Genomic DNA, 25,926 nt, shown 5'->3' with positions numbered 1-25,926 from the left:
TTTCAATATCGTCTTGTGGACAGGAAAGCGGTTGTACCTGCTGCGTCAGTGGTCTATATTTGTTCGGAAGTAACCGCAAACAATGTCATTCGAAACACAGAAGAAACGCATTTAAATGTTTTAGAATGTATTAATGAAATAAAATGCTAGAAATTTATTAATCAGTATTTATCCCTATAAAGAAACAGAAGTTATAGAAACCAATAATATATGAAAATAGATACATGTACATGTAGGGAATGCTTTAAAGAGGTAACTAGAGGCTCTAAAGAGCCTGTGTCTCTCACCTTGGTCTATGTGAATATTAAACAAAGGAAGCAGATGGATTCATGACAAAATTGTGTTTTAGTGATGGTGATGTGTTTGTACATCTTACTTTACTGAACATTCTTGCTGCTTACAATTATCTCTATCTATAATGAACTTGGCCCAGTAGTTTCAGAGGAGAAGATTTTTGTAAAAGATAACAAGTTTTAGGAAAAATGGTTAAACATTGACTATAAAGGGCAATAACTCCTAAAGGGGTCAACTGACCATTTCGGTCATGTTGACTTATTTGTAGATCTTACTTTTCCGACATTTATTGCTTTTTACAGTTTATCTCTATGTATAAAAATATTCAAGATAATAACCAAAAACAGCAAAATTTCCTTAAAATTACCAATTCAGGGGCAGCAACCCAACAACGGGTTGTCCGATTCATCTGAAAATTTCAGGGCAGATAGATCTTGACCTGATAAACAATTTTACTTCATGTCAGATTTACTTTTAATGCTTTGGTTTTTGAGTTATATGCCAAAAACTGAATTTTACCCCTATGTTCTATTTTTAGCCGTGGCAGCCATCTTGGTTGGTTGACCGGGTCACGCCACACATTTTTTAAATTAGATATCCCAATGATGATTGTGGCCAAGTTTGGTTTAATTTGGCCCAGTAGTTTCAGAGGAGAAGATTTTTGTAAAAGATTACTAAGATTTACGAAAAATGGTTAAAAATTGACTATGAAGGGCAATAACTCCTAAAGGGGTCAACTGACCATTTCGGTCATGTTGACTTATTTGTAAATCTTACTTTGCTGAACATTATTGCTGTTTATAGTTTATCTCTATCTATAATAATATTCAAGATAATAACCAAAAACAGCAAAAATTCCCTAAAATTACCAATTCAGGGGCAGCATCCCAACAACGGGTTGTAGGATTCATCTGAAAATTTGAGGGCAGATAGATCTTGACCTGATACACAATTTTACCCCTTGTCAGATTTGCTCTTAATGCTTTGGTTTTTGAGTTATAAGCCAAAAACTGAATTTTACCCCTATGTTCTATTTTTAGCCGTGGCAGCCATCTTGGTTGGTTGACCGGGTCACGCCACACATTTTTTAAATTAGATATCCCAATGATGATTGTGGCCAAGTTTGGTTTAATTTGGCCCAGTAGTTTCAGAGGAGAAGATTTTTGTAAAAGATAACAAGTTTTAGGAAAAATGGTTAAACATTGACTATAAAGGGCAATAACTCCTAAAGGGGTCAACTGACCATTTCGGTCATGTTGACTTATTTTTAGATCTTACTTTTCCGACATTTATTGCTTTTTACAGTTTATCTCTATGTATAAAAATATTCAAGATAATAACCAAAAACAGCAAAATTTCCTTAAAATTACCAATTCAGGGGCAGCAACCCAACAACGGGTTGTCCGATTCATCTGAAAATTTCAGGGCAGATAGATCTTGACCTGATAAACAATTTTACTTCATGTCAGATTTACTTTTAATGCTTTGGTTTTTGAGTTATATGCCAAAAACTGAATTTTACCCCTATGTTCTATTTTTAGCCGTGGCAGCCATCTTGGTTGGTTGACCGGGTCACGCCACACATTTTTTAAATTAGATATCCCAATGATGATTGTGGCCAAGTTTGGTTTAATTTGGCCCAGTAGTTTCAGAGGAGAAGATTTTTGTAAAAGATTACTAAGATTTACGAAAAATGGTTAAAAATTGACTATGAAGGGCAATAACTCCTAAAGGGGTCAACTGACCATTTCGGTCATGTTGACTTATTTGTAAATCTTACTTTGCTGAACATTATTGCTGTTTATAGTTTATCTCTATCTATAATAATATTCAAGATAATAACCAAAAACAGCAAAAATTCCCTAAAATTACCAATTCAGGGGCAGTAACCCAACAACGGGTTGTAGGATTTATCTGAAAATTTGAGGGCAGATAGATCTTGACCTGATACACAATTTTATTCCATGTCAGATTTGCTCTAAATGCTTTGGTTTTTGAGTTATAAGCCAAAAACTGCATTTTACCCTATGTTCTATTTTTAGCCATGGCGGCCATCTTGGTTGGTTGGCGGGGTCACGCCACACTTTTTTTAAACTAGATACCCCAATGATGATTGTGGCCAAGTTTGGTATAATTTGGCCCAGTAGTTTCAGAGGAGAAGATTTTTGTAAAAGTTAACGACGACGGACGACGACGACGACGGACGCCAAGTGATGGGAAAAGCTCACTTGGCCCTTCGGGCCAGGTGAGCTAAAAACGAATTGGGGGACAATCATGACAAACCTAAATGCACACGTTAGTTTAACAACAAGCGACTTGGATAAAACGTCAGTCAAAAAGTGTATTTCGATGTTATTTTAATGTAACGTCAGGTATCACCAGTATCGTGCGTAACGTCTCAGCAGATCCTGCTCCACATGTGGCACCCGTCGTGTTGCTTATGTTATAACAAATACGGTAAATAGCCTAATTCGGTAGGTCACATTCATGAAAGGGAAGAGGATTGTAGTTACGACGTAAGGAACATATCCGATATCATTTGTGAAACGGCTATTCCATAACGGTCAACCAACTTGTGATGGCGTCCGTAAAATTTACGAAGGGATGATTTCAACTTCACCATTTGGAACTCTTTGTTTAATAGCTTCCTTGTGAGCAGCAACCCTCTATCAAGAAAATCATGATAGGAAATGCAAGCACGGGAATATCGTATCAATTGGGAGATATATACCCCGTATGCAGGTGCTGCTGGAATGTTGCTACTTAGAAATGGAAAGTTCACAATTGGAAAGCTGAAATCATCTCTTTCGTCGTAAAGTTTTGTTTTCAACCGACCCTCATTGTCAGTTTCTAGATGTAAGTCAAGATATGAGGCCGACTTAACTGTATCTGTAGTATCCTTTATCTCTAGTTCGAGATGGGAAAGATGCGTTCCACATAATCACCAAATTTTAAATTATTTAGTGAAAGAACATCATCTATATAGCGGAAAGTAAAGTTAAAGAATATTGCTAAGTTCTTATCTTTCTTCCTAAGAAGTTCATGCATGAAGTCAGCCTCATAATAATAAAGAAACAAGTCGGCAAGTTGAGGGGCACAGTTTGATCCCATTGGAATGCCGACAGTCTGTTGAAAAACACGTCCTCCGAACGTAACAAATATGTTGTCAATCAAGAAATCAAGCATCTTGATAATATCAGTTTCAGAGAATTTTTTGTTTGAATCAGAGTGATCCTTTACAAAGTAGGATTTATCCCTCCCTAAGACAAGATACCTGTGTCTACGTTGGCCATTCTTTTTTATCTACATTGGCCATTTCTTTTTTATGACATTTTTTGGCAGATTTGATATATTTTCGTATTTAGCTAGAATCGGAGCGTTTTTAATCATTACATCAGTTAAAATTTTTCACATAAACTAATTGGATCAATTGAAATGGACACTTAAGTGTTTAAAAAGTGTCCAAAATCTTTTGTCAGATGAACCTGAAATTTGAGCCCAAAATTGGCCATTACCGGACCTACTCCTTTGATACATATTATACAGCAATACACTACATGAACTGTATAACAGGTTCCTGAATCAGGCCAGGCACCTATAACATGTGTCCTTACCTTACATGAGACATAAATGTCATAACACAGCATCATACCGATTATAAGGATCAATTGAAAGAGATTTGACTCATCAGATCGATACAAATAAAGACAGCAGTAGTATACCGCTGTTCGAAAGACATAAATCAATTGAGAGAAAAAAAATCCGGGTTACAAACTAAAACTGAGGTTTACACATCAACTATAAGAGGAAAACAACGAAACAACAGAAACACTGATGTGCAACAAAAAAACAAAACGACAATGCAACACACACAGAAACGAACTATCAAAAAACAACTGTCATTTTCCTGACTTGGTACAGGACATTTTAAGAAAAACTGGTGGGTTGAACCTGGTTTTGCAGCTAGCCACACAAAAAAATCGAACAAAAAGTCTTTTCTTACAAACTTTCTATATCTGAGTGCACTCGTGGTTATTTAAAGCTAGGGCAAAGTCAATAACAAATAATCATATCATTTGTCCAAGTACTCATCCAATTGAAAAGGTTTATAGAAATCATAAACGGTCAAAGAAAACATAAATGATCTTTTGCAATGCCAAAATATAAGAATCGACGGAATACAGGATCGTGATAGATTTACATCAAAATGAGCAATAATGTTTAGTTATTTTTGTAACTATTTGATAACAAAATAAAAAAAAAATAGCAGTCTTAAATTAATAAAGAAGACAGTAAGATATCGACAGGATAAGTAAAAGAAAAAAAAAACAATAGTAATTAGATTGTGACATAGTATAATTATTCAATTCTAAAAAAATACAGAATTTGAATTTATTCGGTACAATTTTGTTAATAAGATAAAAACTTTAATATCTTATCGCCGAAACCTATAATTGTAATCCAACTCGTATCTTTAGATACCAAAAAACAAATCCTTACCACGATCTGCATTTTTTTTATCGATTACAATTAAGTTATTTGGTACTATTTGTCTTTGGTCATTTTTATAAATTCCTGTTGACAAAACTAAGGATTTTCTTATCCTAGGCATAGATTACCTTAGCCGTAGTTGGCAATTTTTTTTGGAATTTTGGATCCTCAATGCTTTTCAACTTTGTACTTGTTTGGCTTTATAAATATTTTGATATGAGCGTCACGGATGAGTCTAATGTAGACGAAACGCGCGTCTGGCGTACTTAATCATAATCCTGGTACCTTTGATAACTATAATCATAAATACATAAAATGATAATTATTTAAACCGATATACGAAATATGAATTTGGTAAGCACAGTTGGTTTTCATATGTTTAGGGGTATGGTGACTGTGAGTGTGTCTCTTACTTACTATTAATGCAATAGAAGCCACAATAATGGAAGCCTGGTAAATGATCTGCTTAGGATCATTGCTGATTCGTGCTTCAATCATGCCGTCATTTACTAGTTCGGTAATAGTGTTAATCAGCTCTGTATCTGATTGTGTAGATCTATCAGTATTAATGACATTATTAACCTGAAAATGATAAGATACAAAGTATTTTCATTTTTTTTCTCCACAAATAGAAAACAAGAATAGAACTGTAGATTGGTGGACGTCATTTTCCGATTTAAGTCATTATTTCACAGAATATTTTCAAATGCTATTTTAGATAATTTAGTTAGTCTTTAAAAAAATGTAAAATCACAAGAATACTGAACTCAGAGGAAAATCAATTCGGAAAGTCCATAATCACATGGCAAAATCAAATAACAAAACACATAAAAACGAATGGACAAGAACTGTCATATTCCTGACTTGGTACAGGCATTTTCAAATGTCGAAAATGGTGGATTAAACCTGGTTTTATAGCGCTAACCCTCTCACTTTGATGACAGTCTCATCAAATTCCGTTATATTTACAATGATGCGTTAACTAAACAGACACAATAAATAAAATATTCAAAATATGGGTACAGCAGTCATCATCGTGTAACAATTTTAAAAGGAACAATTTAACAGAACACAAAAACATCTATCTACAAACACATTCGTTGATTTGCGTGTCTGACGTCAGAAAATTTTATACGTCACATATATTTGTCGTTTAGTGTACATAAAAACCATTTTAAAATTTCACATGGCTAATGTTAGCATACAGGGTTACAAAATCAAAAGTATGTAAGAATAAATTTCAGAAATAGACCGATATTTGAAATAGTCCAACAGTTATATAGAATTTATAAGAATCCACAAATAGTTAATTCCACTACGCGATTGAATGATTTTGACGTTTGTGGTTCAACGTATTTTGTAATTCATAATAGAAATATATCATAATGACATAAAATAGAAATATATCATAATGACATAAAATAGAACAGTATCATACTGACGGGATCTTTTAAAGTACAGAGTCACGTTATAAGAACCAAAGAAATACAAAAAGTCGCATATACAAAACACACAACCAAAATATGAAAGACAATACAAACACATTGACGGGATGTATAAATACGGAGACACGTTAAACGGATATCACATAAGACAATCCAACAGTAAAAGTAATATTAATAATAGAACAAAGACAAATGAAAGAACAATAAAACACGTTGTTAAGATGATAAACAACATCAGTACGCAGAATCTATACATCAAGACCATCATGTATTATTTGCGAAAGTGATACGGAATATTTATCACCAAGGTTTTGGAACCTTCCGATGAACGTTTTTAAAAAAAGGACGAGACGTTCTTTGACATACCCCTGGTTCATCAACTTTCTACTCAGACACTGATGACGTTTTACAAAGTCTGAGTAGGAGCTTCAAGCCCTTTAATATCGAATAAGTTGGGAAATACATATCCCATATGCAGGTGAATTTGGTATATTGCTACTAAGGTGGGGGAAATTTATAATAATAAAACAGGTTGCTTATGTGCTGGGCAATAAAGTTTTCGAAAGGTGAGAATTACCGTTACTTGTAAATCCACTGTAGTGTATCCGTTGTAGAAATCTATGATATTAACCCTTATGATGCTATGAAAATTATTTTCTGGATCTCCTACTGCTAACGTTGTAATAATACTGCTGCCTTCTAAAATAAAGAATATTATTACTAAAAAACAGTTCGACGAAGATAAATCTTTCTTTTCAATATCCAGCAAAACTACATGGATATATTTTTAAAAAAGCAAAAATTCTTACTAAAGTGCAAGAGATTTACAAGTTAAACTGTTATTTTCTATTCTGACAAAGTTGCATTTCATCTTATTCATCAAGACTATTTTTTTTTTTTTGTTATTTATTTTTTTTCTTCTTTTGTTGTATTTTCATTATTTGCCTTATTTTCAAATTATATTTTTAATATTGTGTATTTTTGTATGATGATATATTCTTAAAATGATGACGAATAAATAGCTTAAAACTAAAGTCAAAGCTGGTCAGAGATACCTGAAAAAATATATTCTTCTTATCTTTTTATAATGAATATATATTATTAGTACGTATACACCAGTACAAACCTGACAACAAAGATTCAGCTATACCAGTCGTGGTGTTTCTCACATGATAGATAGAGTATGTTAACAATTCATTTCCATCATCTGCTCTGTTTTGTATATATCTGTATCCTTCATCAAACCAGTTTTTACAAGCTATAGTAAACTTAGTTTTAACAGTAATGCCTAAAAAAGAAACATTTGATATTTCTATTATCAAGAGAGCAGTATTATCTTTATTTTACCATGCGTGATCAATGGTTCGACTTCGGTTAGTACCAAATTTCAAATTATCTCATGCAGAACTACATATTCTTTTATCCGAATTGTTTTAAATCTCAATTCAAACAAAATTTAAACTATATAAATATATTCATACCTGTATTAGGAGTTATAGAACATGAACCACCATATGGTGGAGCATTCACAGACACGATATAATCTGCCTCCGATTTAGATCTCCCGGGTGTTCTGATCAATAGATGAAATCTTATTCTATCCATTTCTCGAAAGGCATCGGTTCTGATACCTATCTCATCAGCAGTGAGACCTAAAAAGTTCAAAATTACAAGAATGAGATCTTAACTATAGTTAAATGCGCTGATTTAGATACTGGAGTAGGAGAAATTGTGCCATATAGCATTTCTATTGTGCACACTTCAACAAGAAATCATTAATTAACATTAAAAACAAAATTTATAATATACAAATAACATCCAACCCTATAGTATGTAAATAAAAGCAACAGTAGTATATAAACTCCACATAGATACCAGGACTAAATTTAGTATATACGCCAGACGCGCGTTTCGTCTACAAAAGACTCATCAGTGACGCTCGAATCCAAAAAAGTTTAAAAGGCCAAATAAAGTACGAAGTTGAAGAGCCTCGAGGACCAAAATTCCTAAAGGTTTTGCCAAATACAGCTAAGGTAATCATCTATGCCTGAGGTAAAAAAGCCTTAGTATTTCAAAAAATTCAAAAATTGGTAAACAGTAAATTTATAAATATATATAACCATATCAATGACAATTCATGTCAGCACAAAAAGTGAAGACTACTGGGCTTGTGATACCCTCAGGGAAATAAATCTCCACCAGCATTGGCATCGACCCAGTGGTTGTAAATAAACTCATCATAGATACCAGGACTAAATTTAGTATAAACGTCAGACGCGCGTTTCGTCTACAAAGGACTCATCAGTGACGCTCGAATCCAAAAAAGTTAAAAAGGCCAAATAAAGTACGAAGTTGAAGAGCATTGAGGACCAAAGTTCCTAAAGGTTTTGCCAAATACAGCTAAGGTAATCTATGCCTGAGGTAGAAAAGCCTTAGTATTTCAAAACATTCAAAAATTGGTAAACAGTAAATTTATAAATATAACCATATCAATGACAATTCACGTCAGCACAAAGTGCTGACTACTGGGCTTGTGATACCCTCGGGGAAATAATTCTCCACCAGCAGTGGCATCGACCCAGTGGTTGTAAATAAACTCATCATTAGATACCAGGACTAAATTTAGAATATACTCCAGACGCGCGGTTTGAAACTAATTTAATTAATCAATAGAAAAAAAAACAAATCCGGGTTACAAGCTAAAACTGAGGGAAACGCATTAAATATAAGAGGAGAACAATGACACAACATTAAAATGTAACACACACAGAAAGGAACTAAGCATTAGACAAGATCCGATGAAAATAACAAATATATCATCAAAACTAAATAAAAAAAAGATAAAAAGATAAAAAATTACCGTGACACGTCTTATAGCAATGTGAATTCACACTCAAATACAAAAGGAAACAAACAACACAACAAAAACACGACGTTAAAATGTAACTACACAGAAACGAAGAATAATATAACAATGGCCATATTCCTGACTTGGTACAGGGCATTTTTTAAAGAAAAAATGGTGGGTTGAACCTGGTTTTGTGGCATGCCAAACCTCCCGCTTTAATGGAAATGTTAACTATAACATTAAAATGACAACATAACATTACAATACTACAATACAAATAAATAAGAGAACATGTTGGACAAAGAAACACACAAATAATAGCTAATAAAAGACACCAGGTTTAAATTTTAATACACCAGAAGTGCGTTATGTCCACACAAGACTAGCGAGTGACGCCCAGAAACAAAACTTTTGAAAGCCAAAACAAGTACAAAGTTGAACAGCACCGAGGACCAAAAGTTTAAAAAGTTGTGCCCAATACGGCTGGGGTTTTCTGCTTGGGATAAGAACATCCTTATTATTTAGAATAATTTATACTTTTGCAAACAGTAAATTTTATAAAATGACTATATAATAGACATACATGATAAAACTGAAGTATTAACTAATTACATAAAAAAAACCCGGATACATTACATAAACCAACACAAATAAATAAACACCCGTGATTGGGTTTCTAATAGAAATCGATGTTTGCTAATACACGTTTCCGTTTAACGATTTTATGAAAACATCACTGAACTATTACAAGGTTATTTTTTTACAGTGTTTTAAGAAATATACCTAGTTTTTCGCACATTTGATGTATAAAATCAATAAAATGTGTGGACTTTTGAAATCCACACTTACTTTGGCTTAAAATTATTCTATGAGAAATAAAAAAATATAACCATTACAGACATGTATTTAGTCATTATGTTTATGTTGAAACTTTGTCGCATTTATCTCATTAATGAATTTTATTTGTAATTCAGTAGTTTTGCTTTGAACTCAAGTTTAAGTACATTGATAGACCGTTCGTCTGATTATTAACACTGCTTTTTGTCGAATAATGTTTTATGTAGTTCTTGCTGCAATATTGCATTTATAAGGCTATAGCTATAGCCTGATGTAATGTGAGTTATGTTTAGCGTTTTTCGTCTGTAAAAGTATCAAGCGCTTACAAAGTTAAAACGTCGTGTAAACGACAAGAAGATAGAACTCTGAAACAATATGAAGAAATTTTTCAAAGATTCAAAGCGTATACGTAATTGGTCGTAAATACGTACAGTGTTTTTTTATTTAAATTTCATTACAATTTGTACTATGAATTAGCACAAATAACATGTTTTGCAGGTTTTGCAATAAGTTTTTATTAATATAACAAATGTGGTCACTTACTGGTCACTATAAGTAGTGACTGGTTGATTCTTGGTACAGAATTCAGACTGTCGAATACTTCTGTCGTGTGATTGTACACGAGTATTGACCACTCGTACTTGGTGTCTGATAAGCTACATTCTGGACAATCTGCATTAAGGATCAGTAAAGAGTTGAGGGACAACTTTGGAAGACAGTTCTTTCTGCACCTGAAATAAAAATTCAGAATTTACTCAATCTTATAGAAATTCCCCAACTCCCTAATTATCCGTTATCTTAAGGTCCGGTCGTTTGCTGCCCAGGATGTATCAATTCGTAGCTATATCCGCTTGGAATTTGGTTAAATATCTCGTGTAGGAAAAGTGTAACGCTTTCATTAACATTGTTTCTTTTATATTGCGCGTTTTGTCTGTTACTACAGTGACATTTATGACTTCAATGAAACTAATGTAGGTATAACTGATAAATAAGTATGCCATGGGTTTCATTGCAACACATTATTTAAAATCGTTCAAAAAAAGTTTCCTTTAAAAGTACAACGATTTAACTTTTATAAACTTATCATTTAAGGTTGTCAATTTAACACTGAAGTGAAGATTTTGGAATATTTTCTTTATTAGTACCAACATTTATGATGTCTTTGATCAATTAAGAAATAACTATGCATTCCTTAATAATTATGTGGACATATGGTTCCATCTTCTTATTTATACATTGCACTTACAAGTGTATTCGGAATAGTACAATATTCTGATTTTCTCAGATTGTTTATGACGTATGTACATTAAATCTGCTGGTTGTGTACAGTAACTGATTGATATATAATTCTGTGTAAACATGATTTTTTTTCATTGTAATTGGCTTTAAAATAGTTCCAGCACTCTTAGATTGTGTACTTTGTGTCTTTTTTGTTTTGTCTTTTTATTGATTGTTTTTGTTTTTTTGCACTTCGAATAGATCTGATGAGTCAAGCCTTCACAACAGTTTGGTCTGATGTTGCGCTGTTATACCATTGTCCGTAGTAAATGTTGAGCGCTGAGACACATATTCAAATCCACCACATTCTTTATGTGTCTATTTAATGTCAATTAAGATCCTGTAATTCAGTGTTGTTGGTTGTTGTTTGTCGTATTTGTTTTAGTTTATTATTTATTTTTGTACGTAAATGAGGTTGTTGGTTAATTCATTTGATTAGTTTTTCAGATTTCCTCATGTCGGGCCTTCCATAGTTTACTACTTGTATATGCTATGGGTTTTGCTCATTTGTCGAAGGGTAAACAGTGACCTATAGTTGCTAAAATCCACGTTCTTTTGTCTCTGTTGGATGATTGTGTAATTGGTAATTATACCTCATATATTTCTTTTTTTTTAATTATTTTCATAACAAACCATTACAAATTATGAAGACAACTGAACAACTGAAAGCGAAATTGAGTCGTGAAATTTTATATGTACCAAACAGTAAAATAATAAATATACCGAACTGCAAGGAAAATTCAAAACGAAAAATGACTAAGTCCCTCATCAAATGGCAAAAGTAAAAGCTCACCAAACGAATGGAAAACAACTGTCATATTCGTGACTTAGTACAGACATTTCCTTGTGCATATAATTCCATTAAATTAACAAAGATGTGTAAGCAAAACAAACAGACATAATAGGTAAAAATGTCACAAATTGGGGTACAGCAGTTAACGTTGTATTATAATCTTAACCACTATAAAAAAAACCAACACAAAATGGCATATAGACCTTCTAATATAACCATTAATACTTACAGTATGTTAATCGTCGGGGCGTGCCCAATTTGCACTTTTACAGCTTGAAGAGCAGTTGCTGATCTGATAGTGTCTGCACTTCCTAATAAGTTTTTATCCTTTATGTTTGTTATTTTCTTGGTTTTTACATGTAACAAATACCACGTATCTAAAGTAAGGTTTTCTGATGGTATTGTCCATTTTGCTCCCCATGAAGATTCATTGCAACTTGTTCCAAGGGTTATAATGTCTGGAGCTCCCGGTAACCCAAATTTCCCAAGAACTGTGTCCACTTGTGACTGGTTAAGACCTTTGCGACAACACCATTCATAGTTAAAAGGTACACTTTTGTATTTTTGAACTTTATCATATGTTACAGGACCAGCATCTATAACCAAATCATTATATTTGCTAATGTATCTAACTGAGCCTCCTTGAATACTTGTAATTATCGGCGGTAATTTATATTCAATGTAAATTTCGTCCTCCAAAAATTGGCCAGAATCTGTCAGATTAACAACCATTCTAAGCAAATAGTTTCCCTCTGGTATTGACTCTTTTCCAAAGGAGATTGCAGCAGATTTTGGCTGATTTCCTGGATTAGCAAAATATTTGTCTTTAATATATGTACCATTTTGGAGTTTTCGCCATAAATCCCAGTTGTAGTCCCTATGACTGTTTTGACAGATCAGTGCTACAACAACTTTGCTTGTTATCTAAAAGCACAAAAAATTTAATACAGTTGGTCCTACAATAAGTATTTGCTTTCAACTTTTTAAAAGCAATGATATTTTTTCGACCAAAAAACATATTCTACAGTAGTCAAAAGGCTATTTGTTTAATTGATTATCAAGATCCATCCATCCAGTGAAGTTTACGACTTCTACTGTATTTCCAGCCATCCTCTAACAGGGAAATCTTTAAAGCCGATTTCAACAAATTGAGCCCAAGAGCTACATGATTTTTTTTTTTATTATATTGCCTTATGTTAGATAACATACAATACTTTAAAACGAGCATATTTAAAGGATTCCAATCGGGGTCATACTTAGTTGCTTATATGATTGAATAATTGCAACTCTATATTTGTATAGCTTTCCTGATATGTCATTTCAATAATATTTACAAAACAAAATTATGTGTCCATAGGAAACCGATGTCATTTTTTGTTCGTACAACACTTATATTACATTTCAATATTCAATGAACCATGAAATCTGGGTCGAAACCCTATTTTCGCATATATATTAAACAGTTCACTTTTTAAGTGAACATGAATTTAGGTCACAAGCTATCATAAACAAAAACTTTAACCTACCGTTATTCAAAGATTGAACCTAATACGCGACGATAGAGTTAAAGGGATACAAACAGACGGACGGGTGAACAGACCGGAAAACATAAGACCCCTTTAGTATCAAAAGCGGAGAATATTAAAGTGTCACATGCAATCAATGAAATTCTAATGTTATGCATAAAAACGTACTTACTGGGAAATTATTGTGAAATTCTGTAAGCAAAATTCTATAAGGTTTAAAAAACTTGTGGGATTCAAGCCCTTGACTGCGTGAAATAATTCATGGGTGAACAGTCACACCATTTTTTAATAATAGTCAAACACTATAATGCGTTCATGAATTCTAGTTTGTACGGTGAACAGGTTAGTGGGTGGAGGGGGTATCTGTTGATACCAGCTGTTTCAATAACTTAAGAACCGTTTAAACATTGCTTCTCAAATTTTAATATTGGACACAATGGATTACCGAGGTCAAGTCTGATTTAAATGACTCGATAACAATTGAAAGATGATTAATGATCATTGATTACTTAAACATTAGAGAAAATGTTTTCAACGATAAATAATGTATTATATATGAATGAAATATTTAAATTTGAAAATTTGTATTATTTGCAGGTTATCGCTTTTTGGGACAGATATTACATTCAAAGAATTTATACATGTTTTTTGGTGGGGGACTAATAACTTAATAATATTGTTTTCTCTTCCAACAATCAAAAAACAAATTGAATTCCAAACATGTAGTACTTTTCTGCAGACCCGGACCTTTTTTTGGCTGGTTAGTCATACCGTATAATTTAGAATAAAAATATATTAACCTTTATCTGATCCTAACTAAATGCGAATATAGATGAATTAAACATACCGTATTATCATTAGTTATCAGCATGAGTAATGGATCGTTTTCATCTTTATGATTAGTACCGAATAGAGTTTTGATTTCAAAACAGTCAGACTCCATATAAACGGACGTTGTAGTATATCCAAAATCGGTACCTACAACATAGTTTGATGCAACAAAGTTGATTAAAAGAAGAGTATGCTACATGTACAATCATATTGTTGCAAGAAAGAATATATTTATAAAAAGAATTAAAACTAATTGTTCATGGAACAATTGAAGGTCTTTCCGTTTCAATTTTCTAAATAATTGGTAAGCAGCTTTTCAGTTTCGACGCATAACACTACTTGTACTTGGTAGATGCATATTATATCGATTGTGTTATTGCTCATTTCCATTGAAACATAGTACTGAAATGAGATTAAGCCCTGAACGGAAGAATATATACTGTAGTGATGAAAGTTGGGATCAGTTTTGATAACTAAATCAACTTCGAAGAAATTCATTTTATACTAAAGATAAGGCTTATCTGCATATTTAGTCTTGTGCGACTACAAAACAGTATTTAAATTAAAAGCAGAATATTTGAAATCGAACCTACCTTCCCTTTGCGATGAAGGTGATGTTGACAACCTTTCCACGGTTGTAAACTTTGTTGTATCTAACATATGGAGTAAACAAGTGTTTAATTATTATGCACGTTCTCAATATGTCTCAAAAGTATTGACCTTAGATCATCCTAGTATTGAAAAATTATACATGTCAGATGGATAATTATGTTTTCTGACGTCCTGTGTATGACAAACATACTTTTTTGTAGCCAAATATTGATATGAGCCTATCTTTTTTTTTAAATCCGAGTTCATGCAAGGGAGTTGAAAACAAATATTCTAAGAAAAGATATATAAATAGTCTGAAATTAGTATTCATGCCAAGTATTTCTTTATTTGAAACAAAGAACAATTCTTCACTATTTTTTGAAAAGTGCAAATTTAACAAAAAAAAAGGTAAATTCAATGGTAGTATTACACCTAGTAGAAGAATACGGTTCTTTGTATAGTACCATCTGATGCTTTTCATCTGTCATTAAAAAATTTCAAAAATTACATGTATCACATGCATATCTACAAATTTTTTGCATACGCGCATCTTTTCCAGTTTTGCCCGAAAACACTATTTTGGCAGATACATATATCGATTGTTTTATTGCTCTGTCCTAATGTCATCAAGTACCGAATTGTTTTGGATCATCGAAGGGCACAATGTATACCACAATAACGAAAGGCGGCAGTATCTGTTCTGATAGGTAACAACATTTTGATTAATTTTTATTATATTAAGGATAAGGCCTGTGTGCATATTGAGTCTTTTGTGACTACCAAACAGTATTTAATAATTTATAAATAAGCATTTCTGAAATTAGACATACCGTGCCTTTGTGTTGATGCTGATGTTGACAATCTTTCCACTGTTGTAACACTTGTTGTATCTAAAATATGGAGAAAACAATTGTTTAATTGTTATGCGCGTTCTCAATATGTCTCAAAAGTATTGAAGTCAGATCATCTTAGTATTGAAAAATTCTTCATATCAGATATAATTATGTTTTTCGAACGTCATGCGCATGACAACCATACTTTTTTTTTTTGGTCGCCAAATATTGATATTAGCCTAAATTTTTTTAATCCGAGTTCAAGGGAGTTGAAAAAATCCTTTTAAGAAACTTTGATTATAAGTATTCTTAATTTGGTATATTACAATACATCATTTAAACACAAAAACATAAGACCTGTCCTTTGTGTGATTTTTAAAATATTGTCGAACATGTTTGAATACCGTTTGTTCACAAATGCAGCAACAGTGTCCTCACTGACCACATGGAGCTTCCTTAGTTTAACGTATACAGGTCTAGTATAATAAAATGACTTTAGGTCATCTACGTATACATTTGTTAAATTTTAAAAGTATAACAGAATGGGCTGTGTGCTTATTTAGACTTGTGTGACTACAAAACAGTATTCAATTTTTAAATAAACATTTATGTAATTGAACATACCGTCAATTTGTGATGAGGTTGACGTTGACCACATTTCATTTGTTGTAAAAATTGTTGTATCTAAAATATAGGGAAAACAAGTGATTAAGTGTTTCGCACGTTCTCAAAATATCCCTGAAGAATGGACACCAGGTTTTCCTAGCATTAAAAAAGTGTATGTTTCAGATATAATTATGGATTTTTTTCCGGCGTAATGTGCATAAAAAACACACTTTTTTTTTATTTGTCGCCAAATATTGACATTATCCTATCTTTATTATATATCGGAGTTCAAGGGAGTTGAACAAAAATGTCTGAGAAAAGATATATAAATAGTCTTAAATTTGTATTCAAGAATGCATTCCTTGAACAAACAAAATCCAAACATTAAGCTTATCTTCTGTGTACATTTTTACATATTGTCGAACATGTTTAATACACTTTGTTCACCAATGCAGAGACAGTGTCGTCTGGTATACCTTTGTATACCAACGCAGACATCACTGACCAGATGGAGTATTCTTGTTTAACATGTACAATATATCAAAAAGAAGATGTGGTATGATTGCCAATGAGACAACTGTCCACAAGAGACCAAAATCACACAGATATTACCAACTATAGGTCACCGTACGGCCTCCAACAATGAGCAAAGCCCATACTGCATAGTCAGCTATCAAAGGCCCCGATAAGACAATGTAAAACAATTCAAACGAGAAAACTAACGGCCTTATTTATATAAATAAAATGAACGAAAAACAAATATGTAACACATAAACAAACGACAACCACTGAATTACAGGCTCCTGACTTGGGACAGGCACATATATAAACAAGACTGGTATGTAAAATGCATTCAGGTGACTTTCATGTTTTAAATTTGATAAATATAAAAGAATGGACGGTTTGCATCCTCCTTTGTATATCATTGTAGGTTTAATACCAACAATTCGTACTACGTCACATCCGGTTGCATACGAAACAGACTCTAAATATTCCATTGAATTTGATAGTTGTAGGAAATTAATCCTTAATTTCATTGCAGTAACAAATTTCTGGGTAATAAACATATATCTTGGATGTTTCAAATCACCATTCTTTAATATATTTGGTGTTTCTATAGAATATTTTGGAAACTTGAGGTTACATGGTTACTAAAACTTTTACACAGATAAAAAAAAAGAGGTAAACATTTGATTGGTTTACTTCCAGTGATGGTTATTTTTCTTAAATGCAATGACATGTTAAGTGAAAAATTGTCTATAGTACTCGACAGGATAAAACTTTACTCGTGCCAAGTAGTTCCTTATTTGAAACAAAGATAAATTCTGCACAATTGTTTGAAAAGTGCAAATTTAACAAAGACAAATAGGGTAAATTCAATGGTGGTATTTCACCTTGTAGAAGAATATGGTTCTTTGTATAGTACCACCTGATGCTCTTCATCCGTCATCAAAACATTTTCAAAATATTACATGTATCACATGCATATCTACACAATTTTTGCATGCACGCATCTTTTTCAATTTTTCCCCATCACACTATTTTGGCAGATAAATATATCAATTGTTTTATTGCTCTTTCCAAGTGTCACCAAGTACCGAATTGATTTGGAGCCCCGAAGGGCACTATGTATACCACAGTAATGAAAGGCGGTACCAGTTCTGATAGCTTACAACATTTCGATTAATTCTTGTTATATTAAAGATAAGGCCTGTGTGCATATTGAGCCTTGTGTGACTACCAAGCATATTTAAAAATTTTAAATAAGCCTTTATGAAATAAGACATACCGTCACTTTGTGATGAAGGTGATGTTGACAATCTTTCCACTGTTGTAACACTTGATGTATCTAAAATATAGGGAAACGAGTGTTTAATTATTATGCGCGTTCTCAATATGTCTCAAAAGTATTGACCTCAGATCATCCTAGTATTAAAAATTCTATTTGTCAGATATAATTATGTTTTTCTAACGTCATGTGCATGACAAACATACTTTTTTTTTTTTTTTTGTCGCCAAATATTGATATAGCATATTTTTTTAATCCGCGTTAAAGGGAGTTGAAAAAAATATTGTGGAACATATTTGAATACCCTTTGTTCACAACACTGACCTCACTGATCACATGGAATCTCCAAAATGACACAGACATTAACAACTATAGGTCACCATAAGGCCTCCAACAATGAGCAAAGCCCATACCGCATAGTCAGCTATCAAAGGCCCCGATAAGACAATGTAAAACAATTCAAACGAGAAAACTAACGGCCTTATTTATATAAATAAAATGAACGAAAAAAAATTATGTAACACATAAACAAACGACAACCACTGAATTACAGGCTCCTGATTTGGGACAGGCACATATATAAACAAGACTGGTATGTAAAATGACTTCAGGTGACTTTCATGTTTTAAATTTGATAAATATAACAGAATGGACGGTTTGCATCCTCCTTTGTATATCATTGTAGGTTTAATACCAACAATTCGTACTACGTCACATCCGGTTGCATACGAAACAGACTCTACATATTCCATTGAATTTGATAGTTGTAGGAAATTAATCCTTAATTTCATTGCAGTAACAAATTTCTGGGTAATAAACATATATCTTGGATGTTTCAAAGCACCATTCTTTAATATATTTGGTGTTTCTATAGAATATTTTGGAAACTTGAGGTTAAATGGTTAGATGTACTAAAACTTTTACACAGATAAAAAAAGAGGTAAACATTTGATTGGTTTACTTCCAGTGATGGTTATTTTTCTTAAATGCAATGACATGTTAAGTGAAAAATTGTCTATAGTACTCGACAGGATAAAACTTTACTCGTGCCAAGTAGTTCCTTATTTGAAACAAAGATAAATTTTGCACAATTGTTTGAAAAGTGCAAATTTAACAAAGACAAATAGGGTAAATTGAATGGTGGTATTTCACCTTGTAGAAGAATATGGTTCTTTGTATAGTTTCACCTGATGCTCTTCATCCGTCATCAAAACATTTTCAAAATATTACATGTATCACATGCATATCTACACAATTATTGCATACACGCATCTTTTTCAATTTTTCCCCATCACACTGTTTTGGCAGATACATATATCAATTGTTTTATTGCTCTTTTCAAGTGTCACCAAGTACCGAATTGATTTGGAGCCCCGAAGGGCACTATGTATACCACAGTAATGAAAGGCGGTACCAGTTCTGATAGCTTACAACATTTCGATTCATTCTTGTTATATTAAAGAAAAGGCCTGTGTGCATATTGAGCCTTGTGTGACTACCAAGCATATTTAAATATTTTAAATAAGCCTTTATGAAATAAGACATACCGTCACTTTGTGATGAAGGTGATGTTGACAATCTTTCCACTGTTGTAACACTTGATGTATCTAAAATATAGGGAAACGAGTGTTTAATTATTATGCGCGTTCTCAATATGTCTCAAAAGTATTGACCTCAGATCATCCTAGTATTAAAAATTCTATTTGTCAGATATAATTATGTTTTTCTAACGTCATGTGCATGACAAACATACTTTTGGTTTTTTTTTTTGTCGCCAAATATTGATATAGCATATTTTTTTAATCCGTGTTAAAGGGAGTTGAAAAAAATATTGTGGAACATATTTGAATACCCTTTGTTCACAACACTGACCTCACTGATCACATGGAATCTCCAAAATGACACAGACATTAACAACTATAGGTCACCATAAGGCCTCCAACAATGAGCAAAGCCCATACCGCATAGTCAGCTATCAAAGGCCCCGATAAGACAATGTAAAACAATTCAAACGAGAAAACTAAACGCCTTATTTATATAAATAAAATGAACGAAAAAAAATTATGTAACACATAAACAAACGACAACCACTGAATTACAGGCTCCTGACTTGGGACAGGCACATATATAAACAAGACTGGTATGTAAAATGACTTCAGGTGACTTTCATGTTTTAAATTTGATAAATATAACAGAATGGACAGTTTGCATCCTCCTTTGTATATCATTGTAGGTTTAATACCAACAATTCGTACTACGTCACATCTGGTTGCATACGAAACAGACTCTACATATTCCATTGAATTTGATAGTTGTAGGAAATTAATCCTTAATTTCATTGCAGTAACAAATTTCTGGGTAATAAACATATATCTTGGATGTTTCAAAGCACCATTCTTTAATATATTTGGTGTTTCTATAGAATATTTTGGAAACTTGAGGTTAAATGGTTACATGTACTAAAACTTTTACACAGATAAAAAAAAGAGGTAAACATTTGATTGGTTTACTTCCAGTGATGGTTATTTTTCTTAAATGCAATGACATGTTAAGTGAAAAATTGTCTATAGTACTCGACAGGATAAAACTTTACTCGTGCCAAGTAGTTCCTTATTTGAAACAAAGATAAATTTTGCACAATTGTTTGAAAAGTGCAAATTTAACAAAGACAAATAGGGTAAATTGAATGGTGGTATTTCACCTTGTAGAAGAATATGGTTCTTTGTATAGTTTCACCTGATGCTCTTCATCCGTCATCAAAACATTTTCAAAATATTACATGTATCACATGCATATCTACACAATTATTGCATACACGCATCTTTTTCAATTTTTCCCCATCACACTTTTTTGGCAGATACATATATCAATTGTTTTATTGCTCTTTTCAAGTGTCACCAAGTACCGAATTGATTTGGAGCCCCGAAGGGCACTATGTATACCACAGTAATGAAAGGCGGTACCAGTTCTGATAGCTTACAACATTTCGATTCATTCTTGTTATATTAAAGATAAGGCCTGTGTGCATATTGAGCCTTGTGTCACTACCAAGAATATTTAAATATTTTAAATAAGCCTTTATGAAATAAGACATACCGTCACTTTGTGATGAAGGTGATGTTGACAATCTTTCCACTGTTGTAACACTTGATGTATCTAAAATATAGGGAAACAAGTGTTTAATTATTATGCGCGTTCTCAATATGTCTCAAAAGTATTGACCTCAGATCATCCTAGTATTAAAAATTCTATTTGTCAGATACAATTATGTTTTTCTAACGTCATGTGCATAACAAACATACTTTTGGTTTTTTTTTTGTCGCCAAATATTGATATAGCATATTTTTTTTAACCGTGTTAAAGGGACTTGAAAAAAATATTGTGGAACACATTTGAATACCCTTTTTTCACAACACTGACCTCACTGATCACATGGAATCTCCAAAATGACACAGACATTAACAACTATAGGTCACCATAAGGCCTCCAACAATGAGCAAAGCCCATACTGCATAGTCAGCTATCAAAGGCCCCGATAAGACAATGTAAAACAATTCAAACGAGAAAACTAACGGCCTTATTTATATAAATAAAATGAACGAAAAAAAATTATGTCACACATAAACAAACGACAACCACTGAATTACAGGCTCCTGACTTGGGACAGGCACATATATAAACAAGACTGGTATGTAAAAATGACTTCAGGTGACTTTCATGTTTTAAATTTGATAAATATAACAGAATGGACGGTTTGCATCCTCCTTTGTATATCATTGTAGGTTTAATACCAACAATTCGTACTACGTCACATCCGGTTGCATACGAAACAGACTCTACATATTCCATTGAATTTGATAGTTGTAGGAAATTAATCCTTAATTTCATTGCAGTAACAAATTTCTGGGTAATAAACATATATCTTGGATGTTTCAAAGCACCATTCTTTAATATATTTGGTGTTTCTATAGAATATTTTGGAAACTTGAGGTTAAATGGTTACATGTACTAAAACTTTTACACAGATAAAAAAAAGAGGTAAACATTTGATTGGTTTACTTCCAGTGATGGTTATTTTTCTTAAATGCAATGACATGTTAAGTGAAAAATTGTCTATAGTACTCGACAGGATAAAACTTTACTCGTGCCAAGTAGTTCCTTATTTGAAACAAAGATAAATTTTGCACAATTGTTTGAAAAGTGCAAATTTAACAAAGACAAATAGGGTAAATTGAATGGTGGTATTTCACCTTGTAGAAGAATATGGTTCTTTGTATAGTTTCACCTGATGCTCTTCATCCGTCATCAAAACATTTTCAAAATATTACATGTATCACATGCATATCTACACAATTATTGCATACACGCATCTTTTTCAATTTTTCCCCATCACACTGTTTTGGCAGATACATATATCAATTGTTTTATTGCTCTTTTCAAGTGTCACCAAGTACCGAATTGATTTGGAGCCCCGAAGGGCACTATGTATACCACAGTAATGAAAGGCGGTACCAGTTCTGATAGCTTACAACATTTCGATTCATTCTTGTTATATTAAAGATAAGGCCTGTGTGCATATTGAGCCTTGTGTCACTACCAAGAATATTTAAATATTTTAAATAAGCCTTTATGAAATAAGACATACCGTCACTTTGTGTTGAAGGTGATGTTGACAATCTTTCCACTGTTGTAACACTTGATGTATCTAAAATATAGGGAAACAAGTGTTTAATTATTATGCGCGTTCTCAATATGTCTCAAAAGTATTGACCTCAGATCATCCTAGTATTAAAAATTCTATTTGTCAGATACAATTATGTTTTTCTAACGTCATGTGCATAACAAACATACTTTTGGTTTTTTTTTGTCGCCAAATATTGATATAGCATATTTTTTTTAACCGTGTTAAAGGGACTTGAAAAAAATATTGTGGAACACATTTGAATACCCTTTTTTCACAACACTGACCTCACTGATCACATGGAATCTCCAAAATGACACAGACATTAACAACTATAGGTCACCATAAGGCCTCCAACAATGAGCAAAGCCCATACTGCATAGTCAGCTATCAAAGGCCCCGATAAGACAATGTAAAACAATTCAAACGAGAAAACTAACGGCCTTATTTATATAAATAAAATGAACGAAAAAAAATTATGTCACACATAAACAAACGACAACCACTGAATTACAGGCTCCTGACTTGGGACAGGCACATATATAAACAAGACTGGTATGTAAAAATGACTTCAGGTGACTTTCATGTTTTAAATTTGATAAATATAACAGAATGGACGGTTTGCATCCTCCTTTGTATATCATTGTAGGTTTAATACCAACAATTCGTACTACGTCACATCCGGTTGCATACGAAACAGACTCTACATATTCCATTGAATTTGATAGTTGTAGGAAATTAATCCTTAATTTCATTGCAGTAACAAATTTCTGGGTAATAAACATATATCTTGGATGTTTCAAAGCACCATTCTTTAATATATTTGGTGTTTCTATAGAATATTTTGGAAACTTGAGGTTAAATGGTTACATGTACTAAAACTTTTACACAGATAAAAAAAAGAGGTAAACATTTGATTGGTTTACTTCCAGTGATGGTTATTTTTCTTAAATGCAATGACATGTTAAGTGAAAAATTGTCTATAGTACTCGACAGGATAAAACTTTACTCGTGCCAAGTAGTTCCTTATTTGAAACAAAGATAAATTTTGCACAATTGTTTGAAAAGTGCAAATTTAACAAAGACAAATAGGGTAAATTGAATGGTGGTATTTCACCTTGTAGAAGAATATGGTTCTTTGTATAGTTTCACCTGATGCTCTTCATCCGTCATCAAAACATTTTCAAAATATTACATGTATCACATGCATATCTACACAATTATTGCATACACGCATCTTTTTCAATTTTTCCCCATCACACTTTTTTGGCAGATACATATATCAATTGTTTTATTGCTCTTTTCAAGTGTCACCAAGTACCGAATTGATTTGGAGCCCCGAAGGGCACTATGTATACCACAGTAATGAAAGGCGGTACCAGTTCTGATAGCTTACAACATTTCGATTCATTCTTGTTATATTAAAGATAAGGCCTGTGTGCATATTGAGCCTTGTGTGACTACCAAGAATATTTAAATATTTTAAATAAGCCTTTATGAAATAAGGCATACCGTCACTTTGTGATGAAGGTGATGTTGACAATCTTTCCACTGTTGTAACACTTGATGTATCTAAAATATAGGGAAACAAGTGTTTAATTATTATGCGCGTTCTCAATATGTCTCAAAAGTATTGACCTCAGATCATCCTAGTATTAAAAATTCTATTTGTTAGATACAATTATGTTTTTCTAACGTCATGTGCATAACAAACATACTTTTGGTTTTTTTTTTGTCGCCAAATATTGATATAGCATATTTTTTTAATCCGTGTTAAAGGGAGTTGAAAAAATATTGTGGAACATATTTGAATACCCTTTGTTCACAACACTGACCTCACTGATCACATGGAATCTCCAAAATGACACAGACATTAACAACTATAGGTCACCATAAGGCCTCCAACAATGAGCAAAGCCCATACCGCATAGTCAGCTATCAAAGGCCCCGATAAGACAATGTAAAACAATTCAAACGAGAAAACTAACGGCCTTATTTATATAAATAAAATGAACGAAAAACAAATATGTAACACATAAACAAACGACAACCACTGAATTACAGGCTCCTTACTTGGGACAGGCACATATATAAACAAGACTGGTATGTAAAATGACTTCAGGTGACTTTCATGTTTTAAATTTGATAAATATAACAGAATGGACTGTTTGCATCCTCCTTTGTATATCATTGTAGGTTTAATACCAACAATTCGTACTACGTCACATCCGGTTGCATACGAAACAGAGTCTAAATATTCCATTGAATTTGATAGTTGTAGGAAATTAATCCTTAATTTCATTGCAGTAACAAATTTCTGGGTAATAAACATATATCTTGGATGTTTCAAAGCACCATTCTTTAATATATTTGGTGTTTCTATAGAATATTTTGGAAACTTGAGGTTACATGGTTACTAAACCTTTTTCACAGATAAAAAAAAAGAGGTAAACATTTGATTGGTTTACTTCCAGTGATGGTTATTTTTCTTAAATGCAATGACATGTTAAGTGAAAAATTGTCTATAGTACTCGACAGGATAAAACTTTACTCGTGCCAAGTAGTTCCTTATTTGAAACAAAGATAAATTTTGCACAATTGTTTGAAAAGTGCAAATTTAACAAAGACAAATAGGGTAAATTGAATGGTGGTATTTCACCTTGTAGAAGAATATGGTTCTTTGTATAGTTTCACCTGATGCTCTTCATCCGTCATCAAAACATTTTCAAAATATTACATGTATCACATGCATATCTACACAATTATTGCATACACGCATCTTTTTCAATTTTTCCCCATCACACTATTTTGGCAGATACATATATCAATTGTTTTATTGCTCTTTTCAAGTGTCACCAAGTACCGAATTGATTTGGAGCCCCGAAGGGCACTATGTATACCACAGTAATGAAAGGCGGTACCAGTTCTGATAGCCTACAACATTTCGATTAATTCTTGTTATATTAAAGATAAGGCCTGTGTGCATATTGAGCCTTGTGTCACTACCAAGAATATTTAAATATTTTAAATAAGCCTTTATGAAATAAGACATACCGTCACTTTGTGATGAAGGTGATGTTGAC

At 32.6% G+C, this 25,926-nt stretch overlaps 1 protein-coding gene across 1 annotated transcript in view; it reads right to left on the bottom strand.

The window, feature by feature from the left end:
• Positions 1–25,926, bottom strand: part of LOC139489957 (polycystin family receptor for egg jelly-like) — a 59,120-nt gene that overhangs the window by 25,662 nt on the left and 7,532 nt on the right. The window contains exons 4-12 of the mRNA XM_071276807.1: positions 24,356–24,415; positions 18,163–18,222; positions 14,360–14,490; positions 12,216–12,910; positions 10,459–10,646; positions 7,712–7,882; positions 7,357–7,518; positions 6,808–6,929; positions 5,203–5,367 (exon numbers count right to left, since the gene is read on the bottom strand). Of these exons, the coding sequence (XP_071132908.1) occupies positions 5,203–5,367; positions 6,808–6,929; positions 7,357–7,518; positions 7,712–7,882; positions 10,459–10,646; positions 12,216–12,910; positions 14,360–14,490; positions 18,163–18,222; positions 24,356–24,415 (1,754 nt within the window). The remainder of the gene's footprint in view (positions 1–5,202; positions 5,368–6,807; positions 6,930–7,356; positions 7,519–7,711; positions 7,883–10,458; positions 10,647–12,215; positions 12,911–14,359; positions 14,491–18,162; positions 18,223–24,355; positions 24,416–25,926) is intronic.

This window comes from Mytilus edulis, chromosome 9 (genome assembly GCF_963676685.1).
Source record: "Mytilus edulis chromosome 9, xbMytEdul2.2, whole genome shotgun sequence".
NCBI lineage: Eukaryota > Metazoa > Mollusca > Bivalvia > Mytilida > Mytilidae > Mytilus > Mytilus edulis.
This window is presented reverse-complemented; position numbering and strand designations above follow the sequence as displayed.